This window comes from Triturus cristatus, chromosome 2_2 (genome assembly GCF_964204655.1).
Source record: "Triturus cristatus chromosome 2_2, aTriCri1.1, whole genome shotgun sequence".
NCBI lineage: Eukaryota > Metazoa > Chordata > Amphibia > Caudata > Salamandridae > Triturus > Triturus cristatus.
In genome coordinates this window covers 1138337871-1138364296 of record NC_140582.1, presented here as the reverse complement: position 1 = coordinate 1138364296, position 26426 = coordinate 1138337871, and the positions used below count along the sequence as shown (strand labels likewise).

The following is a 26426-nucleotide window of genomic DNA, read 5'->3' as shown; positions in this document are numbered from 1 at the left end:
TAGAGCCCTTTGTCATCAAAAATAAAAATGGTTAACAGGAAAACCCTCTGGTATAGTTGATGCACACCTGAAAACTACAGGTGATGTCTGCTAGAAGCACCTCAGTTTTGCACACGCTAAATGTTAAGTGCTGACAACAGAACACAAGTGAAGACCCCATGTATAAAATGAGCACCTGAAGCATTGGGTTCGGCGTGGAGCTGCATCTGAACTCCCACGTTATCTGCTTGCAGTTTATGCATTTTAAATATCACATAGGGGAGATATGAAATAGTTCTTTTAATTAATATATATTTAGATATACATATAGCTTAGTACAAAATAAGTGCTCTTTCAATTGTTAACACTTCACCTCTGTTAACTGAAACACTTTATACAAGAAACAAAATTGTCATCAGTCGGATTCTGCGGGATACAAAGTCTCAGAAAATTTGGCACGAGAGCCTTGTTTTGCAGTGGCCCAGTGGATTCCATGGAAGTCACTGGCAATACTAGATTTTGTTGGACAGTGGAAACGTGATCAAGGGTATTTTTTCATCAGTGCAAGAGGTGCACTGGCACAGAGAGTTGTTTGCATAGCAATTCACTTCTGCCACTCCAGGCTTTGGCGAATTTGTTAATAGTTTTTGAGTTTGTTCACTGTAAAAAAGAATTATGGGTAACGTTATCCATCCAGCTCGACAGATGTTCGTATGCACTTAGAAGTTCCTGTGCTATTAATCCTTTTTCAAGTGTCATCGAAGGGTGAAGGCGGTAAAATACTTCACAGTGCTCCTCCAAGCCCGTCTTACGTCCTTGGGTCGCCATGCCATTGCCCTAAAGACTGTAAATCCATTTTCACATTTACGTTCTATAAAACTCCACCGCAGCCATCGTGAGATGTATCAAAGAAGTCGGCGGCAGCAATTCTCAGCACAGGCGAACCACTGTCTTATTTGCTTCCCCGATCGGAGGTCAATGCAGTAGACTACACAATGTTCTCAGCCCCGGGGAGGGGTCCTTGCGGAGGTCCATGGTCCTGGTTACTGTGCAGCTGCGCTAGCTGGAGAACGGGCATGTTACACAGCGGGCACACCTTCCGGACTTCCAACCACTTGATGAGGCACCTGGAACAAGAAATGAAACAGAACATTAACAGTGCATCCTTCCACCCTTCATCTCAGTTACTGGTGTTTGCCTACAACTTGGACATCACATACAGCATGTCCTAAAGCGTCTTAACTTCTACACTCAAAGAACCACCACTGCATCAGAACTTTCAGTCGTTCTTTTACGGTTAAAAACATGTACATAGTTGGTATTTAACTTTTACAGCACCCTGCTTACCTAGACAACTTTTAGCTGATAAATGGCATACGATGGCGATTAAAGTGATCAAGTAGTTAATGTTTACCTCAATGGAGGCACTGTTTTGGCTACCAGTTAAAACCAAAACATAGCGATGAAGTGCATGACAGTGAAGCAAACCAAAGCATCCATACAAACTCCATATGAACACGCTCAGCATAGCCATCCGGTATTGTGACGTATGCATGTACCCGACAGGTGACTTTGCCAACTCACTTATGGTAGCATTGCCCTAAGTTGGTATAAGATAGCAGACGTCATGTTGATTCACAGATTTCCTCCATCTATGTAAATGACTTCGATTTAAATCCAGTTTTTGTAAATTAGTCTCACAAGGACAGCCTAAAATTCTGGCATTGCGCTAGCTCTCAAGCACCATTGTTGGACACCTTTGATTTACGATACAAAGTTTCAGTTCAGGGTAAAATACAATACAATGTCTCCGCTTCCCAACATTCTCCCAGCGCACAACTATGTCGGCTAGATGTGCGTGTTAAGCGTAGCCTCACCATGAAGGCAATGGTTCGGGTTGCTGTTCATGTTTGCAACTGAGAGCGCTCAACAGGGTGCAAAAACGTATCTCTGAGCCGGTTGTTCTGGCCCAGCCAGGCTGCTTAATAACCCCAGACCTCTTGCTTTTCATCAGCCTGTGTGTCCAACATTCCATCCGTAAAGCCATGATTTACCTAAACAACATACATGCAGTGAGCCCGACAAACCCAGAAAACGTGCTGCAGACCCTCGATCACAATCGATCAGGGAATTATGTTTCAGAAAAGAAAAGAGTGTGGTATCTGAAATGACCAGGATGATTTTAAAAGTCATGATTAAACATACTAGCAGAAAGCAACCACCACGCATAATGCATCAAATGTGCTGATGTAACGAAGGCAGGATGCAACAAACACCTGTGTGTATGAGTAACAAAGCAACGCGTATCTCTCTTCCAACTGAAGTTTGTCCTAGAATAGGAAGGAGAGAGACAGATGGCCACTGTCAGGTGCCAACTCTCAGCTCTCCAAGCTGGAAAAAAAGGGAAAAAAATACAGCCAGTCGATGGAAAGCTGGGATTTTGAAAGTGTAGGCTGTAATTTTCCCTTTTAAGCGTCACAACAAGCATTGATACTGAAATCCACTGCAGCACAGAGCGCGGTGGCATTAAAGGGGACACTGGCTCTTGATAAAATTGGGGAGCTTCATGGATACAGAGAATGTGCAAAAAGACCGTAGCCTGAATGAACTAAAAAGGAGTTAGTGCACTAAAGAGTTAAATGCCATTTTAGTCTCGGTTATGTTGAGCAGTATGTCAGTCTCTTTGGCCCATGTGTCTTTTTTAGATTTCCTTAGCATCTGAATATTTAATTTCTTTCTGTATGAATGTTTTATAAAAGCAGAGAATGCAGACAAAGATAACGAAAATGGATTGAACAAGGTTCATAGGAAAAGGTATCGTCGGGAATTTAAGATCGGAGAAGCACAGACTGGCCCTGTAGGCGTGTGTTACACCTGACCATGTTTTACCCAACAGGCCTTCAACTTGACACCTCACTGGAGTCCCCTCAACAGCTGCCCGGAACATGGCCAAAAATAGAACAGCTGAGAGCCTGGGAGCGCTATTAAAAGCCGGGTCACAGTGACTTTGTGCAACACACCACAGAGGGCTTCTTTCTAATCCTCGTCAGATTCTGGAGTTGGAATCCTGAAAATCAATGCAGTAAATTTGCGCCTATATCTCCTATATTTAGTCCCTACATTTGCTTTGTTTATACATACAAAACAAATAAACCTGTCACTGTCGTGTGCTGCATGCTGTGGCTGCTGGGTCGACGACCTCGAAGAAACTGTGACAGGGTCCGACACAAAAGAGCAGCTGAACAGAAATAATGTTGGCCTGTCTGGTTTGCGCCTTAATGTAACATTCACACGAGTAAAGCCCTTTGCACTGCCTGCTCTGTAGAAGGTAACTGGTGTGGTGTACCTCTGGTGTGGCCAGGTGGAGACCGGCCTGCACCCGGTCCACACTGGCCTGCTGCCCACGTAACATTCTACCCTCCAAAGTTGTTTATGGCTTGGTGATGTACGAGAGAAGTCCAGTTCCAGCCCAACCAAGCAGGTAGGTAGGCCTCAGTTGGCTGAACTGGCATACACAGGGTTTGCCGGGTGTACGGAAAAAGCATGATCATGCCAAGAATAGACAAGACATAGAGGTCATTTACCTTATCGATAACTTGATTTCACTAAAACAGAACAGAGAGTGTATATCGCATCTTGTTGGACTCAAGATAGCATGGATTCATCCAGATGCCAATCGTAATATTCTGGCGGGAAGACTTTTTTTGTAATCTTTCAACACCCCACAGAAACACCAAGGAGGCCAGCTAGACCTCTGGAGCCAGTAACAGGGGGGCTGCTTTTTTTAAGTTTGAAGGGAAAGGACCAGGCAGCTGTGGCAGTTAGGAGGAGGACTTAGGCCGTCAACGGGATACTTGAAGGCACCATCTTGGAAATTCCCAAATGTGATGCAGATGGATTGGTTCAGGGGTGGAATGATGTGTCATTCTAGGATTGGGAAAATGTGCCTAGCTTCTGGAACTCTCCCTACCCTCCAAAAACAACCCTTGCACAAGGGAGAGACTTTAAGAAAAAAAGTCTGGACCTGGGGTAAGCGACACTGGAGAATGTTCAGCGAGAGGATGGGGGATGCCTGGCCCCACTTCAAAGGCAGACTCAATAACTTCGTACTTCAGTTGGCACTTAGGGGCTAGGACTGGTTTCTCCAGGGCCAGTGGTGCTGCCTCCTCTACACAATCTGGGGACAGTAGATAGATGGACCTGCCACCAGGTGACACTAGAGGGTTCCCTGGGATCTTCTGTGGACTGGTCCTGCCGGAGGTGACCTCCAAGAGCGGGGCTCCTCATTTCCGCTGACCTAGACGGGCTATGCAAGTGGCCCAAGGAAACTGTGGGACCTGGAGGGCGCAGGTACGGAGAGCACTGCGACTTGAGGTCCTCGAGGTGCTGCGGCAAAAGGCTTCAGGCACAACAGAAATGCCAGGCACCCAGACAGGAGACCAGTCATGTCTGAGGAGGGAGAGGAGACCGGTCATGTGTGAGGAGGGAGAGCAGTAAAAATCAGGGCCCCTAAGAATTGATAAATTTAGAGGCCTGAACATGAGTCAACTGCTACAAAGGGGTACTTGGTTCCCTGTTGACAGAAGATGTGGACTTATTACTTAAGGAGGACTCATATCCTAAACGTGCTGGTAACCTACTGTCTTGCAGACGTTCCTGAAATGACCCTGCTGTGTTGATGGCTACGAAGCCATACTCCCGATTGGTCAGTGGAATGGGTATATACTGAATACATTGGTTGAAACTTAAGGCTCTCGCTAGGGGCTCTATATATAGATCCTTGGTTTTAGACAGAAGTAAAGGATGTGAAAAGGCTTGCTGTCCACTTCACAGAATTACCAGCATTATCTCTGTCCCTCACCACTGACACTGACAGATTCAGTCACCGATCGTCTCTGACCTAGCAGTCATTCGACGATATTAAATCGAACTGCCAATAAAACCACTTGACTGAATAACCATCACACTCTTGCAGGATGGACTTTTTATGGTATTATGTATTCACAATCTCGCATGTTCTCTAGAGATATTTGATTGATTGCCGGAAATGAATAGGACCTACTTTTTCTTTTGGAGCCAATGCCTGCCAGATGTCAATTGTAAAGTTCTTTAGCTAGCCTAAAAATCATTTTGGGTCTGTCAGAGTATACTAAAAATGTATTTCTATCAATCAGACTAGAGAACATTGCACTCCATCTTGAAACTACTTACTATCTCCCCTCCCAACACCCAAAAAATGTATGTAGTGCAGGAACAGATGAAAGTGCCTTTCCCTCCCGAGCCAGATTAGTGTGGAATGCACTGCAGGAATAACTAAACCGGACTGAAGAGCTACTCCCTTTGTGAAAGGTGCTTACGGTCTTCCCTTTTAAGGTCTAGCATTCGAGACCTCTTGTATATACTTATATGCTTATGTACTTTGTGGGCTCTGGAGATCAGCCCTAGGACTTGTCTGCTTCCGCTTAAGGACTTTTTTTTCCTGTTTAACTGCCTCTATTTAACTGTCTTTATAGAACACGACCAGCAGAGGTCAGTAAAATAGCAGAATTGCTTTCTGCTGAGTGACTTTCTTTTCTTAATTTTTCTGGCAACTGCCTCTATTTAACTTTCTTGATAGAAAACGACCAGCAGAGGTTAGTAAAATACCAGAATCACTTTAGCATTCGCTAGACTACAGTCCATAGAAATTGTCTTCCATGAGCACCCGAAGACAATAATATATTTTGCAAATCTTGTATTTTCAGTGATATGACCACCGAAGACCCTGCTTTTACATTAAAAATAGAGCTTTGGACTATACCATTTCCCGCTGAAAGGCAATATTTCTCTCCATGTGTTCCCATACCTGGGGTGTCACGCAGTTTGGTGCTTACTTTCCCTCCATGTTAAAGAACAGTGGATGTTTCAGCACCCAGGCTAATGTGCTGCATAGAAATACATATAAGGTCCCAAAGCCGAGACCGATTGCATTGCAAATGCTTGTTTAACTTCTGGAGGGAGTTATTGATGTTTCCAAATTGCTTTGCTGTCTATGGGTAATTTGTGCTATAAAACTACAAAGATGATGATGGATAAATATCAAAAAACAATCATGGGAAAAAAAACTGTACATTAAGTTGTAAATTATACACATATCACTTACTTCCTGTGGAAGGCGTGTTTGCACGGACAGATGCCCAACTCATCTTTGGGCTTGAACTCCTCCAAACAGACTGCACAAATCTAGGAAATTAAAAGTGAAAAAATATTTTTTAATGGCGGATGATGAAAATATATTCTGTTTTTATATTAATCACTTCTAATACACTACTGAAGTTGCACTCAAAATAGGGCTCCTACAATGGAGCATAAAATTCATCCAAGCAGAAACCATGCCAGACAAGTCTTTTATTGGCATGTTGCTCTAGAATCCACACAGCTTCCATCACCACAAAGCCGGATACTTCAGATGAACAGGAAGGAAAATTGCAGCGCAATGACACCTCAAGTGTGTATTTATTTGCAGGTTTTGTGCAGCAAACAGCCTCATAGTTCTGTATGCTCTGTACACTGATTGTTGATCAATCCAGGATGACCGCCCATACATTCGTGCCCTCTGTGAGGAAAATGTTATTTACACCTGTAGCAATAGGCTTGCAGCTGCCAGTTCTGCAGATTCACAGCCTGGGCAGTTGCTTGGCATCCAATGTTGGGTTCCAAATATCACAACTTTTGTTCTGCCAAGCCTTTGCTTCAGGAGCTCTTTGGATACCTTGTGATCACATCCCCTCACACTCACAATGCACAGAGACATCGATTGTCTTGAATACCACAGCTAGAGTCAGTAATAGTAAGACTCTCACATAGCAGTCATCCAGCAATAAAACCTCTTGAATGTATAACCAACACCGGCGGTCTTAACCCTTTTACTTCTGCGGGCCCCCACTGAATCACATCTTAAAACCAAGGACCCCCCACCCTAGGCAAGTTCTACATTTTGAACCTCAAAACAATACACATAATAGAGAAACAAGTTTACATCAAACAAGTACACAAGTTATATTTTATATATATATTATGTATATTGTGTTTAATTTGCACATCAAAAAATAGACAAAACAATAGACAAAAATTAAATTTTAATTTGGATGTGAAGGTTGGAGCTTTTCAAAACGTTATTCAATTTTCAAAAGACGAAGCAGTATGCTTGAGTTTAACATAATCACGGACTTTTTTTGCTCTAAGGCATTCTGTCTTTCTGTTGCCACATTCCAGAGCTACATTTGAGGTCGTCAACCATCTGAAATAGATTCTGTTTGCTATGTTTGCACGGCTCCCACAAATCGAGCTAAGTATACCAAATTAATTTTTAGCCTCGTTTCAAATTTGGTCACATTTCGAGGTCATTCTAAAATTTAAAATGTTTCTTTTCTATGAATATATACTTTGTAAATCTGCTAATATGATTTAATATTCCAGACGGTTTCAGACCACCTTAATAGGCACTGCGGACTCCCAGGGATTCTCGGACCCCAGGTTACAAAACGCAGGAATAGACCACAGAATATTCCTGCTAGTTACCCCTGGGGTTCGTTTCTGTAGGTCGCGGCGCAAATTTGCCAGGTTGATTGGAGCAGGTACTTTGTTGGCAGGAAAACGGGTGCGGAGAAAGTAGCAAAACCTGTTCCTAGTATGGAGGTTGAGGGTTTCCTATCACTAACTGGTGAACATTTAGGAATAGTTTATGGTCATAGCTCTCAATAAGTACCAACAGAACAGGACAGAGAAATGCCCCTGTGTGGTGTATTTCACCCTGTGTTAGATGTGATGTTATAGCCAACAGACCTTTCCATTTTGGGACTTGTTGTTCGGCTTTAACATCATAAATATGGGATTAAAAACCACAAATTGTAAAACACGGTTGTCTAAAAAGCTAGTATTAACTGAAAGTGGCACACTTGCCATGGGTCAACTTCAATGCTATTTAGTTTTTGGGGAAATTGTGAATGAGCTAAGTGCAGTAGAAAATAGATCACTCAAACACACACACACACACATCACACGTATACACACAAACCAACACATCACAAAACGACTGTTTAACTTTAGCAAGAGATTACACCACCTTATATTCAATGTAAATAGATGCACTAAAAATGTGCTATTGAAACTGTAGCACAAGAGGTTCCGGTACATACAAAGATGGTGACTTGAGTCATCGTAAAGGATTGTGGCAGAGCTCACCTACTGGTGCTGCCTAGTGCTTCCTATGGTGATAAGAGTGAAAGGCAAGCTATCCGATGACCCTATCACATTGAATACAGAAAGCCTCCATGCCTCCTCTCTCAGAGGCCACCCATCATTTGAGAACACAACCTAGAAATACGTTACTTCACGTCGCTCTACTGCTCTTAGTTTGTAGACGGAATAACATAGAATAAGTGGGAAACTAAGGATTGCTGTGTGAGGTAACTTGGTAAAAAGCAGTCTGTTTCGAGAAGTGATGTCATAGGTCTGTAGCACCGTGATGACATCACAAGAAGTGACATCACAGGTTTCCGGTTTACTGAAAACATAACGCTACTTCCGACACACAGAACATGTCACTTTAGGTTTTTCGAAACCTGAAGGTTGCTGAAAATTAAATACGTCTAACGGCACCAACACAGGCATTAAAGTCCGCTAGAACTAAAGCTATATTAACTTTTAAAATCTCTGTAATAAGACGAACGTGCTAAAGTAGTCCATTGTGGTTAGAAGCAGCAACAGAAGGCCAAGAGCAGCAAACATCAGCTAACCCCTAAAATGACACCCCCGCATCCGCGCGCCCCCTCGCGCCGAAACCCACAACACAGGACGACGGCGTTCCCTTCTAGATCCGAAGACACATGGCCCCTTGTGAGGCGCCCGTGTGTGCCAAGGATCGAACACGAGGGCTGCTTGGAGCCTCGCTCGGCCCACACGGGGCTGCTGGGTTCAATCTAGCCGCAGCCAGGCGTGCCTTCCAAACAGGAGGGCTCTCTGTCTGTCTGTCAATATCAACGGGAATGAGAAGCGGGCAGAAATCAGACGAAGGGAGCCTCCTGACCGAACTCTCTTCTGGCGCGCCCGTCTCTTCGGAGAGGTTCCTCTCGTCACGGATAAGAGGGGCTTGAAGTGGGCCGGGGTTCTAAAAAGCAGGTGCTGTGCCGGGTCCCTTTCGGGCTCTCCGTTTTTGCCCTCACTTCTTATAGTTCCATTTTAGACTTGAAGCATTTTAAATATTCTATATTAACGAAGCCATAGTTGTTGCTTATTTATCTTATGCAACTAATAACCATTGGCAAAGCCAATACTCCTGGCTTGTTGTAGGTGTAACGTTACTTGCTGAATTATATACCTGGATGCAATGACAGAGGCAGCAAATTACCAGTCAGGTGGCACACTATGCTAAGCACGGATTTTTAGCTGACGTGTTTTAAGCCACGCCCTAATTGCATCGGCAACGCCCCTTTGAGAGACTCCCAAGTTTTCCATCCCACTTAAAGCCCTGCGGATAAGCAGTGCTTGAAATGGAAAAATAAAAGTGCTGGTACTCTGTAGCAGAGTACCTACTTGTTTCTGAGAAGTGCCGGTACTCTCCAATTAAAGGTATTGCATTTCTCTAGAGAAGTGTCGGTACTCTCCTCCTCAAAATAAAAAAGTGCCGGTACTCCGTACCGGACAGTACCGGCCCATTTAAAGTACTGCTGGTAATAGAACCTTCGGGGGTAGGACTGCGATGCTGGCACTGGGCACACATAACAGAAACTGAGAAATCAGGAAACTGAAAACACTGCAACCCACCTGGGCCTAGGCCATCCGTTTAACCTCCAATAGGAGTCAATGATGGTCCACAACACTCCCAAATCTAAAATACTGTGGCACCCGTTCACTACTGACCCACCTTTACATCTGGAAATTAGAAACCAACTGAAAACCACAACTAATAGACTACCACTTTTTTTTCTTAACAGAGTTTTATATAGCGCAAACTAGACCCGAATCGGTTATCAGAGCGCTTTACATAGCACCAGTTGCATTACATGAGGACACATTCTTTTTTAGGTCTCGCTAGCGTTGCAGTGCGAATGCACTGCCATCGCTTTGCGAGGCATGCAGTATACAATATAGTGGGGAAGCATCGTGAAAGCTCCACCCACTCTCTGGCCCATCTTCTTCATTGGTTTAGGCTATAAATGCTGCCCTTCGATTGGTTTTAAGCTTGTTAGTCCCTCCCCATAACAGCCATGTCAGTCATTTGTGTCCTGCCACGGCTACTGGCCCCTTCACAGCACAGACTACTTTCTTCCCGTGCCCCCCCTCCTGCAGTCCGATGACTTCTCACCGCCCCCGTGCCTCTTCGCCCGCACGCATTGCCATTTGCAATGCAATAGGTCTCGCGCCAATGCTTGTTTGACTTTGAACAGCCCACACAGGCACGTCGCCGAACTCACTCCACGAATTACAATCTTATTAGGAGGAGAATGCCCCCGTCCACTTAAGCTTCACTGCCTCCTGTGGCCATTCACCGCTCGGGTGCGAGGCGGCGCCGGGATCCTCGCAGAATTGTAATCGGGTTCCGAGCTCCGGGGGTTGGAGATGTTCTTTGTGGCAATTTCGCCCACACCGAGGGGCTGGTGGCAAGATGGGCTTCACAGCCTCCAGCGCTCGTTTCTTGATCCGGTAGACAGCAAAAGCTTTCAGGAAACAACTCTGCAAGTGAAAATGCGCACCCTGGAGGCCAAAGGGGCAAACACTGGCAAGGTCTGCTCAGCCTTTCACCCTTTGTAAGATCGATAACAAATGTCCCATCAAACTGAGAAATCACTACCAATTACAATTGACAGTACTATGATGTGACAACTGCAGTTGGAAGCGCTATATCAGAACACAAACTCTTGTTCTCAGTTTAAAATCCACACCTCGAAAAAAAGGCTTTTTATTCAGAGAACACTATTTTGGAAATCTGAGGACAACAATGTCTATTTAGCCAACTTTCAGCGCATTATTTATTTAATTCTTTGGTGCACGGCGCTGCTTGCAGCTGCTCGTGTCTTCGGTGAGTGTTTATACGGCCCACCAGGCTGCTGCCAGTCCACTTAATCTCCCTGAGCCGCCCCGACCCCTAACACCACTTCCCGTCCATCGCAGCTCATTTGCAGTGTCTTCTGTGGTCGCTGCACCTCCCCTCTTTTGGGGCGGGGTTCCAAGCTGCTCATTTTATGTGTTTTATTGTAACAAGAAAATTGTCTACAATTTCCTTTTTAATTACATGTTACGCAACGCTCCAAATAGTTAAGACGTGATGGTTGAGAAGCTAACATTCGCTTGTATTGTAAGTCAAAAGACAATATTTTGCTGTATTTGCACAATGAGCACGTTCATGCTGCTTCCCGTTATATTTAGTAATCAACGAGAATGAGGCGCCGTCAATGAATGCACTGGCCTCCATCAGGTCTAGAGCCCAGGAGTATAGAAATAGAAAAGGACTCGTCTCACATTGCTGGGTTAGTAATAATCTTGATTAAACCGGCAGCTCCAAATATTAAGCAATAGTGTTTTTTTATGCAAATGCTTCTGATACCTCAATGCCTTTGTTTTATGTGGATTATGGTAGACGGGGTGAAAATGAATCAAGTAACTTCGATTTTTCAATAATATACTGATTTGGAAAACATGTTTTCACTGAAACCGAAAATGTTGTTGTCTTTTTTTTCGTATTTGAAATGTGATACCGAGCCATAATCATCTCGTAACGTGAGTTGGACTAATGTGGGAATACTTTTTCCCCACAATATGGCACCCACTTCTGTGAGGTTGTATAACGCCTCTGCTCACAAAAAAAAGTCCCCTTTCTGTGTCCATGACTCAGTATCCCATTTGGCAGCTTCAGACACACAGGACACAGTTGAACACAGTCTGTTTTTTTCTGGTCAGGATCTACCTCGTCTTTTAGCCTCTGACCCCCTCCCACCCCCATCTGTACTTCCTCTCGGAAAGCTTCAGTGGTGCTCTCATTTTGAAGCAGCCGTGTAGCTCTTCTAACTCCTATAGTCCAGGGTCCAGTCTTCCTGCCTCCCATATACAGCCTCAGTGTGATATTGCTTAAAATATTGCCTAGAATACCCCACATGAAACCTCATTTCCATCATTGCAGCATCATACAAGCAGCATCGTGCGCATCTTCCCCTCGCATCTAGCCATCTAGCCTTTCATCCCGCATCTAGCCATGCGGGATGAAAGGCTGAGTGCTCATCTTCTGATTAGGGTGCAGGTGCGCCCACAGGGGACGGGATGGAACCCTTTTCCCTTTATCTGGGAATGAGAGAAACAAAGAGGCTAATTGCTTCTTCTGCGCTGCCTCATTCTTCGATTAGCACTTAATACGCCTTGCGCAAAGGCGGCAATTGACTCCTGAAGAAAAGGCCTCAAAGTAACCACAAGCTGCCATATTGCGCTCTCACAATGCCAGCACAATAGTCATTGACTCGACTGTTCTGCACTGCTCCCTACTTTCAGCAACTGAGGCTAAAGACTATGTGCCCTTTGGAAGGAAAATTATGTTTGCAGGTATTTAGCCGGGTTACCCCGGTGTCACATTACCATATTTTGTTTGTGAAGCAGTGTGAAATGTTTCTTGTCAACTGTTTGATTAAGGATGTTTTAATAACAATGAGAATGCAAGCAGCACAGGTAACAACAGTACAGAGTCAATACATCTAGCGTGTCACTACAGTTCCATTTAAAGTTATGTCATATGTTACTGATCATTTGTATGGGTCTGCGCTCGCTTATTGTTTAGCCTCTAGGGATTTATAAAATGTAACAAACTACGGAGCGCCATGACTGTCACAAATGCTTTTGATGATTTAAAAGCAGGTTTTGGGCCTCCGGGGTTAAAGGAGTGGATTTTGCTTCACTACAATCCTTCTGTGTGTTGATAAATGTGTACTCTCTCCGTGTGAATAATTATTTTCCTTCGTTGTCACGTCCATAAAGGTTGTTCGCTGTTTGCCCCAATGTCCAAACGATCAGATCTTCTTCAGCTGTGATGAAACCGTATGCGAAGGACCCCTGTCCTTTCTTTGAGGGGGAGGAGGGTAGTTCCAATACCTTAGACGACTTGGAAAGGCTCCTATGAAGAGTCTACATTCAATTAATCTGGCCATTCGAGAGGATTTGCTACGATCAGAAAGGTCTCTCAATCTTAGGAATTCTGGTTAGTCATCTGTCTTTCAGGCCCCTTGAAATGATCTTGCAGTTTTCCCTTCCTTTTTATTGGTGCATTTTTGTAGACACTGTCCGTTAGAAATGCTGTATTCAGTCTATGGCTGCATGGATAAATACTTATAAGGTCCCAAAGGCGAGACCGATTGCATTGCAAATGCTTGTTTTTTTTAGTTCGGCATGGGGAGATTAAGTGGTTTGCCCAGAATCACAGGATGTCCAGCGTCATTGCCGAGACTCGAACCCAGTTCCCCAGATCCGAGGTCGACCGCCCTAGCCGCTAGGCCAACTCCTCTCCCCTACCACTTACCGTCTTACATTACCCCACGTCCGATAGACAAAAATACTTCCTACCATAGGTGGGCTAAATAATTTACCAAAATGACAAGATTTGCTGAGTAGTCCAGAAATGACCATTTGCTGTTTCGTTCCAGGGTGGTCAACAGACAGGTAAACACAGCAACACCACAGTGCTCACGGTAGTGGATCTTCCTTGGAATCTAAAAAGGGTTGACTCTCCTGCTGCGAATTGATCTAATGCAACTTGGGTGTTATTTTCTGTGAAAAGATCCTGCTCTCATTCTACCCAGGGAGCACTCTATTATTCCTTGCTAGTCTATATCATGTGCTTTCCATAGTCTATAAATAAAAAAGGGCCACTAAATATTCTGGTGAGATACTCTTTCCACATGGCTTCAGAAAAATTGGCTTCAATATTGAACATTTGCAGTTAATAATCCGTGCAAAAAATAGCATGACGAGAAATATATTTTTCCACATAGTCCAGGGTTTCCCCATCTTCACCTTCAAACCTCCACTAATGACCAAGGTTCTGGATTACAATCTTGGTTCACTTTCCCTCAACATGTGTGTTCTCATACCTCACTACTAGAAGCTTCGGGGATTTGCTTGGCTATGAGGGATCGAATTGTCGAAGAGCCACTCAAATCCCTTTTCCGTGCCTGTAGTTTCAGCTGGGCATGCTGATCAATTAGCAATTTGTTAAATGTTTTTCAGGTGATTTACTTCATTTTTCTTTCACCCTTGTATTTCACGTGCTCTTTTTACTTTTGCTGTGCCGGTGATCCTTGGGAAGTTATTGGCTTCAAACAAAGGAAGGTGAAGGAGTTCACAGTTTCACTTAGAGTAAAAGGATTAGAGAGTTATGATTAGTTTTTATTCTACTGCAGGAGATTTGAAGTTGGCCATAACTAATGTCAAGAGTTTGTTGCCATCTTTGCCAGCTGATTAACAACAAAGCCAAGATGACCCCAACAACACACAAGTAAAAGCAACTCAACTACTGAAATAGATGGACATAACATTTTGCAGGCTATAAAGATAGCTTTCAAAGCCTCTTCAAATCCTGAAAAATTCTCCTCCCACCAACTATTCAAACATCAACTTATGTTTTCACACCACTGGGTTAGACATTATACTTCTGTTGAACTTGGGCCTCTGAGTTAGGTGTATAATGATAGAAACACAAACAAATACAAAACCCCTTTAAAGTTAAACATGGAGTTGCCCTGTGAAACTATTACAGTTTAGCTGCTAATCGGTAACCGAGCTATTATCTGAGCACCCACTGTTCATAGCATAGCTCTTTGTAAAGCAATACTTGTAATGTAAGCATTAGACTAAGTTTTAAATGCTCGGTGAAAAACCACTAGCATTATCAGTTCCTCAACTGTGGTAGCATGCTTTGTACACATAAAGCGGGTTATTTTTCATGCATCTGCCACATATCTCGCAATAAACGTTTCAACCTATTATATAGTGGAATAATACCCAGTAAGAGAACATGCCTGTCCTGATCCTTCAGTGATGGAATACAAAACGTATTCTCTATTTCATCTCCTTTCTAAGTTAAATAAAGAGGCATACCCCTATTTATGAACTAAATGTTTGACTTGTTAGAATTGTAAAAAGAATTGCTAAGGCAACTCCTTGGATTCTGCCAATGTCACCAATTATGCCGGGTCACCCACATTAATAACTATTTCTGCTAAGTAAATACAAGTAGATGCTGCTGTGCATTTCTATATCCTCAAATGGATTTCAAAAGTTCATTTACACTTGATTTTTTTCTACAATAATAAAATATTTACCCTGACATTCCCTCTGATTTCTGGGATTTGCCCTCACCAGTCCCATCTTAATAAAGCATTGGCAATGCCAATAGGTCTGGCTCTAAAGGAATGTTGTATGGTGATGTGATGCATTACAAGTCAATTGCATGGTTATGGACAGGTATTTACGTGGAAGCAAAGAACTGTAGAATAATATTGGTGTGGGTTAAAATGTCAGTTGACAGTTGCACTGTCAAGCCAGACCTAAAAATCCATGTAAGTTAATGACCGCCCTCCTCCTATCTGTGCTGCTGCCACAGAAGAAGAACATAAATTATCTACTTATCTAAGACACATTAATAGCTTTCCCATGCCATGTGTGTGCCCTTGCAAGTTGAAGCTTTGGCAGCTGAATAAATAAGCAAAATGATCACAGCTGGTGGAGGGCAAGCACTTTTTTTTGGAAGCACACAACCTCTGCCCAATAAAAACATGCACTCCTGGATCGCAACATGTGGGCGGAGCCAAAGCCCCTCTCTAGTGATGCTCACATAATTGTCTGGTGACAGCTGTGCTGTCAAGACAGACCATAAAAAAGATTGAGGAATCATCACAAAGGTAGTTTAACCCCTTCGCCGTGCGGCAAATTCTGCCGCGGTGCGAGGGGGGGCGGGGCTGGGCGTGGCGCTCAGGTACCCTGGACGGCTCCCGGCTGTCATATATCACGGTGGGCGTGTGCTCATGACGGCCGGGAGCCGTCCGAACTCCGCCCACTAATTATTTCGCCCGCACAGGCGGGGAATTTGCCGCGCGTGGGCAGAGCGGCAACGGTCGGACCGCTACCGGCCGTCATGAGCACACGACTACCGCGACTCATGACGGCCGGGAGCCGTCCTGAGCACCCATGTGGTTAAAGCACACAAAGTGTAAGCTCTAGTGCTCTTCTACATACCGTGAATTGACCCCAAAACATCTAAAATGGAAATGAAATTGGAAATTCAGAGAATACTCATATACAATTGGTACAAATGTAAAGGACTGAGCCCTCTTTGCACTTTTACTAATAGGAAGTAGAACTTTTCGGGCCAATTCACAAAGGCACGTAAAATAAAATATAATGTAAAAAAAAAGGCACGTAAAATAAAAATGTAATTAAAAGAGTACTACTTCCGATACTCATGTATGCTTTAGTAAATCACCTATGGATCCCACCCTCCCTAGACAGGGGTAAATCCATGAGCACTGTCAAGGTTGATAAATATACACAAACTTCAGAGTTTTTGGAGTTGACTGTGTTTTTCTGTTTAACCCACCAGAATGTGGCCCACAAACACAGCCACCTAAAAGGTAATTTGCTGCTATAAAGAGTTTATCATTCTGATGTCATTTCTGTTGAGGAACATGCTTACAAATTACGCTTTTTTACACATGCATTACAATATTAGTAAAATGTACCCAGTTCTCTCAAAATAAACAAGATATTCAATATGAGCAGAAGAAAGATAAGATTTGAGAAAGTCCTACCTCATGAAGGTTTAGTTCTTTCACTTTTTCTTTTAGTATAACCTACAACAGAAGCAGACAAAGTGTTAGTTCGAGCTCTATATTTTAGCCATACTCACGATTGCCATCAGAGCACATGCTTAAACTTTGATTGTAAAATGCATAAAACAGTTTAACAATATAGGGTGCACAGGAGTTGAAATTAGATAACATAGGCAAGAACTAAACATAAGGCTTTTTTATTTTATGAAAAAAGAGATACTTCCACAGAAAAATCCTTCTTGTGGTCAATATCACTATCATATAGAAGAATGGTGTTTTTTTTCTCCATGTGCGAACCCCTATGCCCTCAAGCACTTTTACCTTTCTTTGTTTTTAAATCACGTTGTGTGTAGTGTATCTATGTATTTTTATTACAACACTGAAATGTTGAGCGCTCCAATTTAAGACAATGGAGTGGCTTCGGGCCTACAATGGCTGGTACAAGCCTTCTGCTCTAACATTCTAATGTTTGGGTTTCTCCCTTTTAAATGTAGAACATTCTACTACCCTTAGTGGGCGGAATGTTCTAACAGCCTTATAGCCCTTCTGCCTCGTGCTATACTGGTTGCGTTCAGGCCTATAACTCTGGTTCAGGGCCTTTAACGACCTGTATCGCTCTCGACAATGGGCTATTTGGCTATAATAATGGATGCATGCTGAGGTTATTGTCACTCTCTCTTGATTTCAGTTCTATCTTGTGAATAGGTAAGTGGTATAACTTAACTTACTGACAAAGATGCTTGATGTGATAGGGGGCATTCGCCTTAATATGTTGAGCATACCACTTCAGAGCTGGCAGTGTAGAAAAGATGGGCAATTATGAATCAGTTCAATCAGTTTCTTTACAGCTACTTGAGGCGTTTATACATATTTACACGAAAACTATATGATCTCAGTTTAAATCAATAAAAAAACATTAATGGCATTTTGGTCTGTTTATCCAGCAGGAACAGTCCTGCCTGCATTAATTATAGACCACATCTTGCCCAAAGGGAACACCAACTTTGCCACTTTATACAATTGCAGAAAGAGCTGGGGTAATAATCTACAAGACTCAGTAAAGGATGAAAAAATAGGCCGCAGCTGATGTTTACATTTCCTCTCCAGCTGACAAAGCTCATCTTTGGAAATTAAAAATACAAAATGTTCCCCTAACGAATAACTCAGAAATCATCAAAGGACAGGTTCATTCTGTCCCACTGTGCAGCGTCAAAAATGTAAATGTACATTTCATTTAGCTGTTGATTTTCGTTCTAGTAAAGTTCCGCCACTATCTGTGAAACTCCAGGATGAACTAAAATGCATAAGTATGTTCGTCAATCCACATTTCCTGTACGTAGCCTGATAAAAATTGGAGGAACTTAGAAAGAACCACTGAACAAAAGTTATGGCTCTGCCCCATAAAATGAGCTTTCAGCATTATGTCTCAAGGTCAGTACAGAAGAGCGACCTAGGAAAGGTAAGGAGTATACCTTAATAGCATTATCTCTATAGTACATAGAGCGTTGTCTCATTATTGAAGCCTGTGTTATTTGCTTTTTCAGGAGACTTCGAGTGACCACATGCAGCCCATAAATCCACCAACTCCATTTTCACAATTTCTAGGTGAACCTCCAATTAGATGTAAAGAATGGTTTGGGGCTCTTGATGCTTATCTTGGAGCATTGATGGTTTTGCTAAAGTATTAAATAACTCGCAGGAAGAAAAAGAGACTGTGTGACCAATAACAGCAAGGGTGACAAAGTGTTCATATCTAGGAAGAAAAGTGTCCTTGGTTGTGATGGCGCATGTTTTCGGTGTGGGTCAGTAAACCATATTGCTTCTTTTAAGATGTGCCCTGCTACAAAGGAAGGTTGTATGAAGTGTGTTGTAATTGGAAATTTCGATAGTGTGTCGTAATTCACGTGAAAAGAGACGTCAAAGAGTTAATGTTGTTTCTGGTGAGGAGGATGAGCAGTTAGTAGTCTGGGACTGGCTGTAATTGTTCATGGAGATGATGTACCCAGATCTAAAGTTTCCATTGATGATTTATGTGTGGAAGGTGTGATGGTTCTCCTCATTCTAGTAGTTGTAGTTTAGGTCCATTTTAATGGAACTCAATGGACCGGCACACCTGATAATGATGGGTAAAAGCCAGAAATGGAAAAATGGTGGTCCCGCTGAAATGGAGCCATCTAGTCACCTTAGGAAGGGATCGCATTCAATGAAGTAATATAAACACAGCACTGACAATTGCAACTCCGATTCAATCAGCATGTTTATGAGAGAAACTATTGTTACTTTATGCAGGGACGAAAAAACGATGGGGTCTCTCAAAGGGGCGTGGCCAATGTAATTAGGGGTGTGGGTTAAAACACGTAAGCTAAAAATCTGTGCTTAGCATAGTGTGCCGCCCGACTTGTATTTTGCTGTTTCTGCCATTGCATCCAGATATATGATACAACAAGTAACATCACACCTACAACAAGTCAGGACTATTGACTTTGTCAATGGTTGTTAGTTGCATAAGATAAATAAGCAGCAACTATGGCTTGTATATAATATTGAAAAACCTTCCACTTAAAGCCCTGGTGACACCACGGCAATGTCGCTGCTCCTGAGTTTCAATAGGAGAAGGGAGATCCAGAGAGAAAATGACGCTCTTTAAAGGATTTCCCTTCCCCTACAACGCTCACCTGGCATGACGTCATGCCGTAACTTCTTCACTAGTGAGACGCGAGCACCGCACATCTATATGTGCGTGCTCACACTGTAGTCCGGAAAAAACAGACCGCCTGGCCAGGGTACAAAACAGAGCCCGATAGAGACCCGTTTCGAAGCCTCCTTTAAAAAACTGCCAGTGCTCAGACCCGGTGAGACCTAGCACACTTAAAGCCCTGACTTTAGGTCTTAAAAGCAAAACATTGCTTGAAGATTCTAGAAACAGAATGGCACGCATATGCAGCCACTTCATTAATGTGTAGTTAGAACTCTGCCACAAGTGGATTCGCTGAACATTTGTGTCTGGAGCCTGCTGCCTATCAACAGGCACAAACATAAGTGGTTAAGAGCAGAGTATTTTAAAAAAAAGTTTGAAATACCAATGAAAAAAGTGTATCACATGCCGCAGTTCACATCCCATTGGTTTAGTCAGTAAATAATCTGCTGTTGACACATAGGTCTTTTCTCATGTTTGCTGGCCCCTGTCCAGTTTTGAGTAGGCAGGTGTTAAGCACCATTAAAGAGCGTACAAAATGGCCGTCTTGTTAGCAGTCTGTCGTCAGACGTTAAAAACTCTTCGGAGACAGAAAGGAAGATTTTGTTTTTTCTTCTTTGTTTGCTAACAGGTCCAACGAGGGCTCTGAAGTGAAAGCACTTAGAAGAAATTGGAATAAAGTTCTGAAATTGAAATATTTTTGTCTACGACGTTAGGTCTAGCTTTCAAAACCAACTGTACTTTTTGGTGGTGTATAAAAAAAAATTAAAAATGGAGATGAGACTCATAAGAATAATCTTACCCTTTTGAAGAAATTCCAGTCCCTTCTAGTCACATTTTGGAACTGGCCTGTAATGGTATAAACTAGTGTCGAAATCGCCACATTGGTTTTAGGAGTGTTCAAATTCATGCTATTTTTGTTTGCTGGTATTTTCATACAAGGGAGACCTCGTGACGAGTAACAATGTCGCACATGATACCCAAAATTGAATGGCTCAAGCGGAATACGCCTCTTGGTGAGACACTTACAACTGTATAATGGGGCACTTTGAATGTCACAATTTTTGTGAATGGTGAACTTTGCACATCTCTCAGGGGTCCAATTGGTTTCTGGTGGTATTTAGATTAAACAATAATTCAAAAGTACCTCGAATCCCATTTCCTGCAACTGGAACCGGTAAAAAAAAAAAAAAAAAGAAAAAAACTGCCAACTGAACTTCCGGTAGGGCAAGATCTGGGAGACAACTGTCAAACTGCTGTCAGTTAATCCAGGTATTTTGGGTGCTGAAGGCTTTGTAACATGCCACTACAAGTTGACAGTAATGGCACAGCTGTATTTCCAGGAGGCAAAACTAGGTAGTTGAAATGCATAGCCTTACCTGCTTGTACGCATACAATTCTTTGTGCGCCTGATGTCTTAGTCTGAAAGATAAAGAAAGTACAAACAATTACTAGGTGTGGAGATCCTGAGCGTCTGCGATTAGAGGGGATCACAGTAGATAACTAACAATCACCCTTACTATATGATACATATAATTAGCTGTAAGACCGTATCCCAAGGTGATGCCAGCATAAAGTACAGGGTTAACAAAAGTTATTTTATTTGCGTGTGGAAATAAAATAACCACAAAGGAGGTCGCATGGCATGGCGTGCTTGGAAAACTGTGGAAAAAATACCTAGCAGCAAACCACGCCTCTGCTTATTTTTATTTTTTTACATTCAAATGCAATTTTAATGCAAGGCTTTGCCGAGTCAGTGGTTTACAAAATCCAACAAACAGAAAAAAAACATAAATGCAATTCCAGAACGAATGTCATGTGTATGGAGAGGGCAGTGTAAGCTTTGCGATAGATGCACCCACAAGGGAATCTTCCTCATTTTGTACGCCAGTGGTCTTCAAACTTTTCCTGCCGAACTACCATTGAGGGAAAAAAATCCAGTTTGATCGGCCCACCACATAAAATAACAGACAATCCACTGCTTTTACGAGTCTTGCACCCCTTGAACAGCCTTCACTCCCGCCAAAAAAAGGGGAACAATCCCAGAATTTGAAGACCACTTAGATACATGTTTGGCCAGATAGATGAAGGAATGGTTGAGAGCAAGGTTTAGAGCTGGTGCTTTTTGGAGGCATCTACATGACCATAACTTCGAGCACAGCTGCTGGCTTCCATTGCATCGCCCTCTCCTTTTTCTGGCCCAGTCTTCCATCGAGAGCTCTACTGGACAAGCCCCGTTACTGATATCTTCAGGGATTCAAAAAACGTGTTCAAAGCTTTGCTGGCAGTGTGCAACTAGTGAGATCGTGGCCACCTCATCATCAAAACGTTCCTTAAGTTTAGCAACCAAGTCCACTCTTATTTCTAGGTTTCTCGCTTTATCTGAGTGATGTTAGAAAATGATGGTGCAGACCGAACCATCCATCTGTAAAGTGTATCTAGGTGCCACACCAGAAGTACTAGTCCACCCCATGCATTCAATGGATTTAGTTACAGAGCTCAATGTTTTCAGCAGCATCCATTTTACAAACGACACACGTATGTATGCTCCAGGTGAGGAGACTGGCTGCATGATTTAGTCCTGAAAACCAGCCCTCTCAACCGAGTTAACTAAAAGGAGTGTTACAGATACGTACGACGTTGATCCTTTTACTGGCATCCACCATGTTCAGCTGTTTTCCTAAGGTCATGGTCCATAAACTACAGCAAGAGAACGTACTATTTTGCCAACTTATCTGCCTATTGTTGTTTAAATACACTCCTACACGTAAACAAGCATTGGCATAGCCAATAGGTCTCGCCTTTTGGAACCTTAGCCAGAGCTATTGGTTTTGTCAATGTTTACAAAAAGTGACACCGAGGCTGCATGAGGCATGTTATGCCACTTACAAGAGAGGACTACTCAGGGATCTCTAAAATAGCATAATATTAGAAAAATATAATTAGATCCAGAGATGTGGCTCATATGGTCTTTAAAAAGCAATTTTGCTTGAATGCAGTTGCTTATGTTTATTAGGAAAGTCGTTAAAGATTTCCAAGATGATTTGTCAGTTGCTAAAATGTCAAATTACCATTGAAATCATGAGTTAATGCAGATGAAAATGTGGGTAAATAAAGTGCAGTCTCTCAAAACCTAAAACACTATTTTGTGGTGTGTGCGGTAAACCCCCTCTTGACCCGCTGCACATCTCTAGCACAGTAACAATGCCGACGCAATGTTTCAGAGCTCTCGAGTTCCTTGAAGTCCACGTGTGAGAAGGTCATCCAGTCTATGTTTTCTCATTACATTGTGCAATATGCAGCTTTGCTTTTATTACGGAGATAAAAATACTTTAAAGACAGAGGAATTCGGCATGCAAAATTACTTTTTTGTTTATGCCAAGAAGATGCTGGACTTTAAAGAGACTTAACAAAACAGCCGGATTGGCAAGCACACTTCACGAAAGGCCGCACTACAGCAGTTCACTTCACTTGCTGGCCCCGGGCAGCTGCAGGTCTGCTGTAAAGCAAGCAAAGGTAGCGTCGAATGCTGAAAGTTCTGTGGGTAAAAGTACTGAGGGGAATGGAGAAAAGGAGGAACGAGTTGCCCTGAGGTCAGTGATGAAACATGAACGGGAGTGGAGGAGGAGCAGGGGACAATGAATGGGTGCACAAAAGGAAGAGCAGAAATACAGAGATGAATGTAGAAGGGGGGAGCACAGAGCACAGAGGTGAGGAGGACAGCAGGGTATGTCGCTTGATTTTGAATGCTAGACCTAGCAAGAATGCAGCCTGGCCAGTTGTAAGAAAAACGATAGTCCTCTGAAGTTGAGGCATAGGCATCACTTCCCTGATGGCATTGTAGCAGTGACGTATTCCAAGCCAGAGGACACAGTCTGCTGTCTGCAGTCAGTTTTATGCACCCAACACTGTTCAATTGCACAGGCGGCTCGCTAGAGCCACATTCAAAGCACCCACTGTGGAACCTAGAATAAATCCGGTTGCATTAGAGGTAAGCATGCACAATTTAGGGAGTGGACTAGTTATTTTTTGAGTTGTAGAGCTGAAGTGTCCGGCATGCGGACGCCTGAATAAGAACAACAAGAGCGATGCTCTATAAACAGCCACGTTCAAAGCACCCGCCGAAGGAACATTGAAAAAAAGAATTGCATGAGCGCACATACGCGTAAATAGCCATGTTGAAAGCACCTACTGTACAATATTTAAAAAACGATCGCATGAGCACACATAAGTGCGTTATAGTCGTAAACAAAACAAGTCGACACATGAAGTAAACATGAACAATTCTCACTACGTGAGCAGACACAGGCCAAAAAAAAAAAGAAAGAGTGCTCCGAAAGTATCGTAAATAACATGAAGAGTAAGAGTACATTTAACAGGGGCAGTCTGTATGGAAGGTTACAGAATTGCAAAAGGAGGGACTAGTAAGCCATTTCACCAATTGAGAGCCAGAATTTAAAAGGACAGTAAGAGGAACCAATGAAACAGATGGGAGGTGCTTGAAGCCCATATTGTAGATACAGCATGCCTCAAATGGACAGTGTGCATGAGCTTCGTAAGCGAGACCTAAAAAGGACAAGTTACTTATCTGTGACAACAGTTTTGTAGCTCATTAAATACTCGCCATGAATGCACTTGTTATGCGCACTCCTGAAATCTACAGGCGCAGGTCAAAATATTCAGATGACAACCTTAAGGGCCTCAATTTGAGGGAAATGCATGAAACTAGACCTTAAATCTTGTGGGTTTCAAAAGTAACCAGTCTGCCCTTTCATTCAACATAATCTACTTATTACACTGTCACCAAGGGAAATCATTGCCAGGATGGGGTGCGAGAACAGCTTATTCTTTATGTATGACTCTTCTCCTCATACCAATTAAACAAACCCAGATCAAGTGACTGTAGTCAGACATTAATCTGGTCTGGTTCACAACTCAAAAATGTACAACCATTCCGATTCTGACTTTTCATGTGCCAAAGAATTCTTATACAATCTATACCAGACCTCTTGCCTACTCAGGCTTGAACTTCAAAGGAGGCATCGAAGAAATGGTCCATGCCAGTGGGCCACCTGCCAGAGTCCCAATTCCACTCTAGCTGCACTGAACAGATAAGAGTCTTTTTGCATGCCACTACCAACCTCATCGAAAGACTAAAGTATCACCACATTGGAAACTGTACTGGCAGCCCACCCTGCTCAACGGCTTCAAGGCCTGCTGAATCCCCTACAAGACAATAACAACAAGCTCACCTCCATGCCTGGCAAAACATCTCTTATAATTCTTCTTGCTGGGCTAGGAAACGGGCCAGTAGGCAGATGCTGGTATTTCACCACTAACGCTAGTTTTGCCTAAAAACCTTACAATTGGTACTCTATATGAGTAAACAAAAAAAATGTCTTCCATTCGCACAGGCCAAGGTTACAGTCTAACTCCAAGGAAACACTTGGTAAGTAGGGAAAATAAAGCAAAAAAGCAAAGAATAAACAGTCCAAACTACTTTAGGAAAATTGAAAATAAATGTATTAACTAAAAGCCAGAAAAACCTTACCAGAGGATTTTTAGGGACTTTATTGAAAAGAGATATGATCTTCAAATGCATACCTCTGAACAGGGGTGGTGTGTGATGTCCACTGAAGAAAGGTACGCCCAGTCATAGCCACTTTTATAGAGCAAAATCATCATCACCTGGATGAGTGAAAACTGCTTCAACGGAAAAAGTAGTCTGCGGGTCAGTCGAACTGAACCTCAACACAGGACCTAGACATCTCCTTTCTTTAGCAGTCAAACACTATTCAGGCTCCAAAACGTATTAAAAGGTCTGAGGTCCCCTTTAAGATACTGTGTTAGTGAATAACATATTGATAGTCATTTTCACTGCAACCTTAAATCCCATCTTGAATGTCTTGTAAATTGAAAATAGGGTAACCTAAAAATTTGGGTAAAAGCCCTTTGCCTCTTTTCCTAGAATGTGCAACAGAGGAACGTCTAAAGGCAGACGAAGAGATCCCATGGCATGTTTGGGATTTGTCCAACTCTGGGCTGTTCTCTGCAGCCACAAAGAAATAATTACCTATTTCATGGTCGAGAAGTGATATTCTTGGACCAAAACTAAACTTGACATCAACACAGTTTCCCCGGAAAATTCACCAGCTTACATAAAAGTCTACGATAGAAGGATCCCGCACGATTACTTGCGCGTTTACTGAATACTGCAACAACATCAGTAACAAAATGAGGATTTAGAAGCGACACTGGAAGTTATGAAATAGCCACTATATCAGAGGTTACATTTTAAACATTTACTCATAGGGAGCCAATGCATAATTATTTTTGTCTAGGTCCAACACATCCGCAGACGCATGGAAGTTGTGCTCTTTGAAAAAAGTGCACACTATTGTATAGAAGTAGCCCAACCTTCATGTGAGATATAGTTGCTCACTTTGTGCAAAGAAAGTAGTGTTCTCCCCACCGCCTTGGGCCTGTTCTGGGAAGGATTACATTTGGAGGTTTAAAACACAGTAAATGCATTACATGAACTATCTAAGGAGGCTAAAGCAACTTGAGAACTTGAAATTGTAGATTTCTGAAGGGAAAATCCAGTAGACCAGTCTTCTCAATCCGTGCACCCACGATCTGCACAAACATCATTCCTCAAATCAGGATTGCCCCATCGCTTTACACTTAAGAAAGAAGTTTAAAACATCCCCCTACCAATAGGGTCTAATCGTCAGCGATTTGAAGACATGCTTACACAGGCTCAATGCTCTAAACATCACCTCACTTGCGTGATCTTGCTTTTAGAACATGTTCCCCGCACAGGTCTGGCTGGATAGGCACTAAGTCCCAATAAAAGTGTTGAATTTTTTAGCGTGGAGCTTCGCTTAGAGTGCCTGTCTAGCCACTGG

General features: G+C 42.8%; 1 protein-coding gene across 3 annotated transcripts in view; it reads right to left on the bottom strand.

The window, feature by feature from the left end:
- Nucleotides 1–261: 261 nt before the first annotated feature.
- The window catches only part of RNF24 (ring finger protein 24), a 121636-nt gene continuing 95471 nt past the window's right edge, over nucleotides 262–26426 (bottom strand). For all 3 annotated transcript variants that reach the window (XM_085642671.1, XM_085642669.1, XM_085642670.1), the window contains exons 3-6: nucleotides 20898–20940; nucleotides 16803–16844; nucleotides 6122–6201; nucleotides 262–1106 (exon numbers count right to left, since the gene is read on the bottom strand). In XM_085642671.1, the coding sequence (XP_085498797.1) occupies nucleotides 968–1106; nucleotides 6122–6201; nucleotides 16803–16844; nucleotides 20898–20940 (304 nt within the window). In that variant the 3' untranslated portion in view covers nucleotides 262–967. The remainder of the gene's footprint in view (nucleotides 1107–6121; nucleotides 6202–16802; nucleotides 16845–20897; nucleotides 20941–26426) is intronic.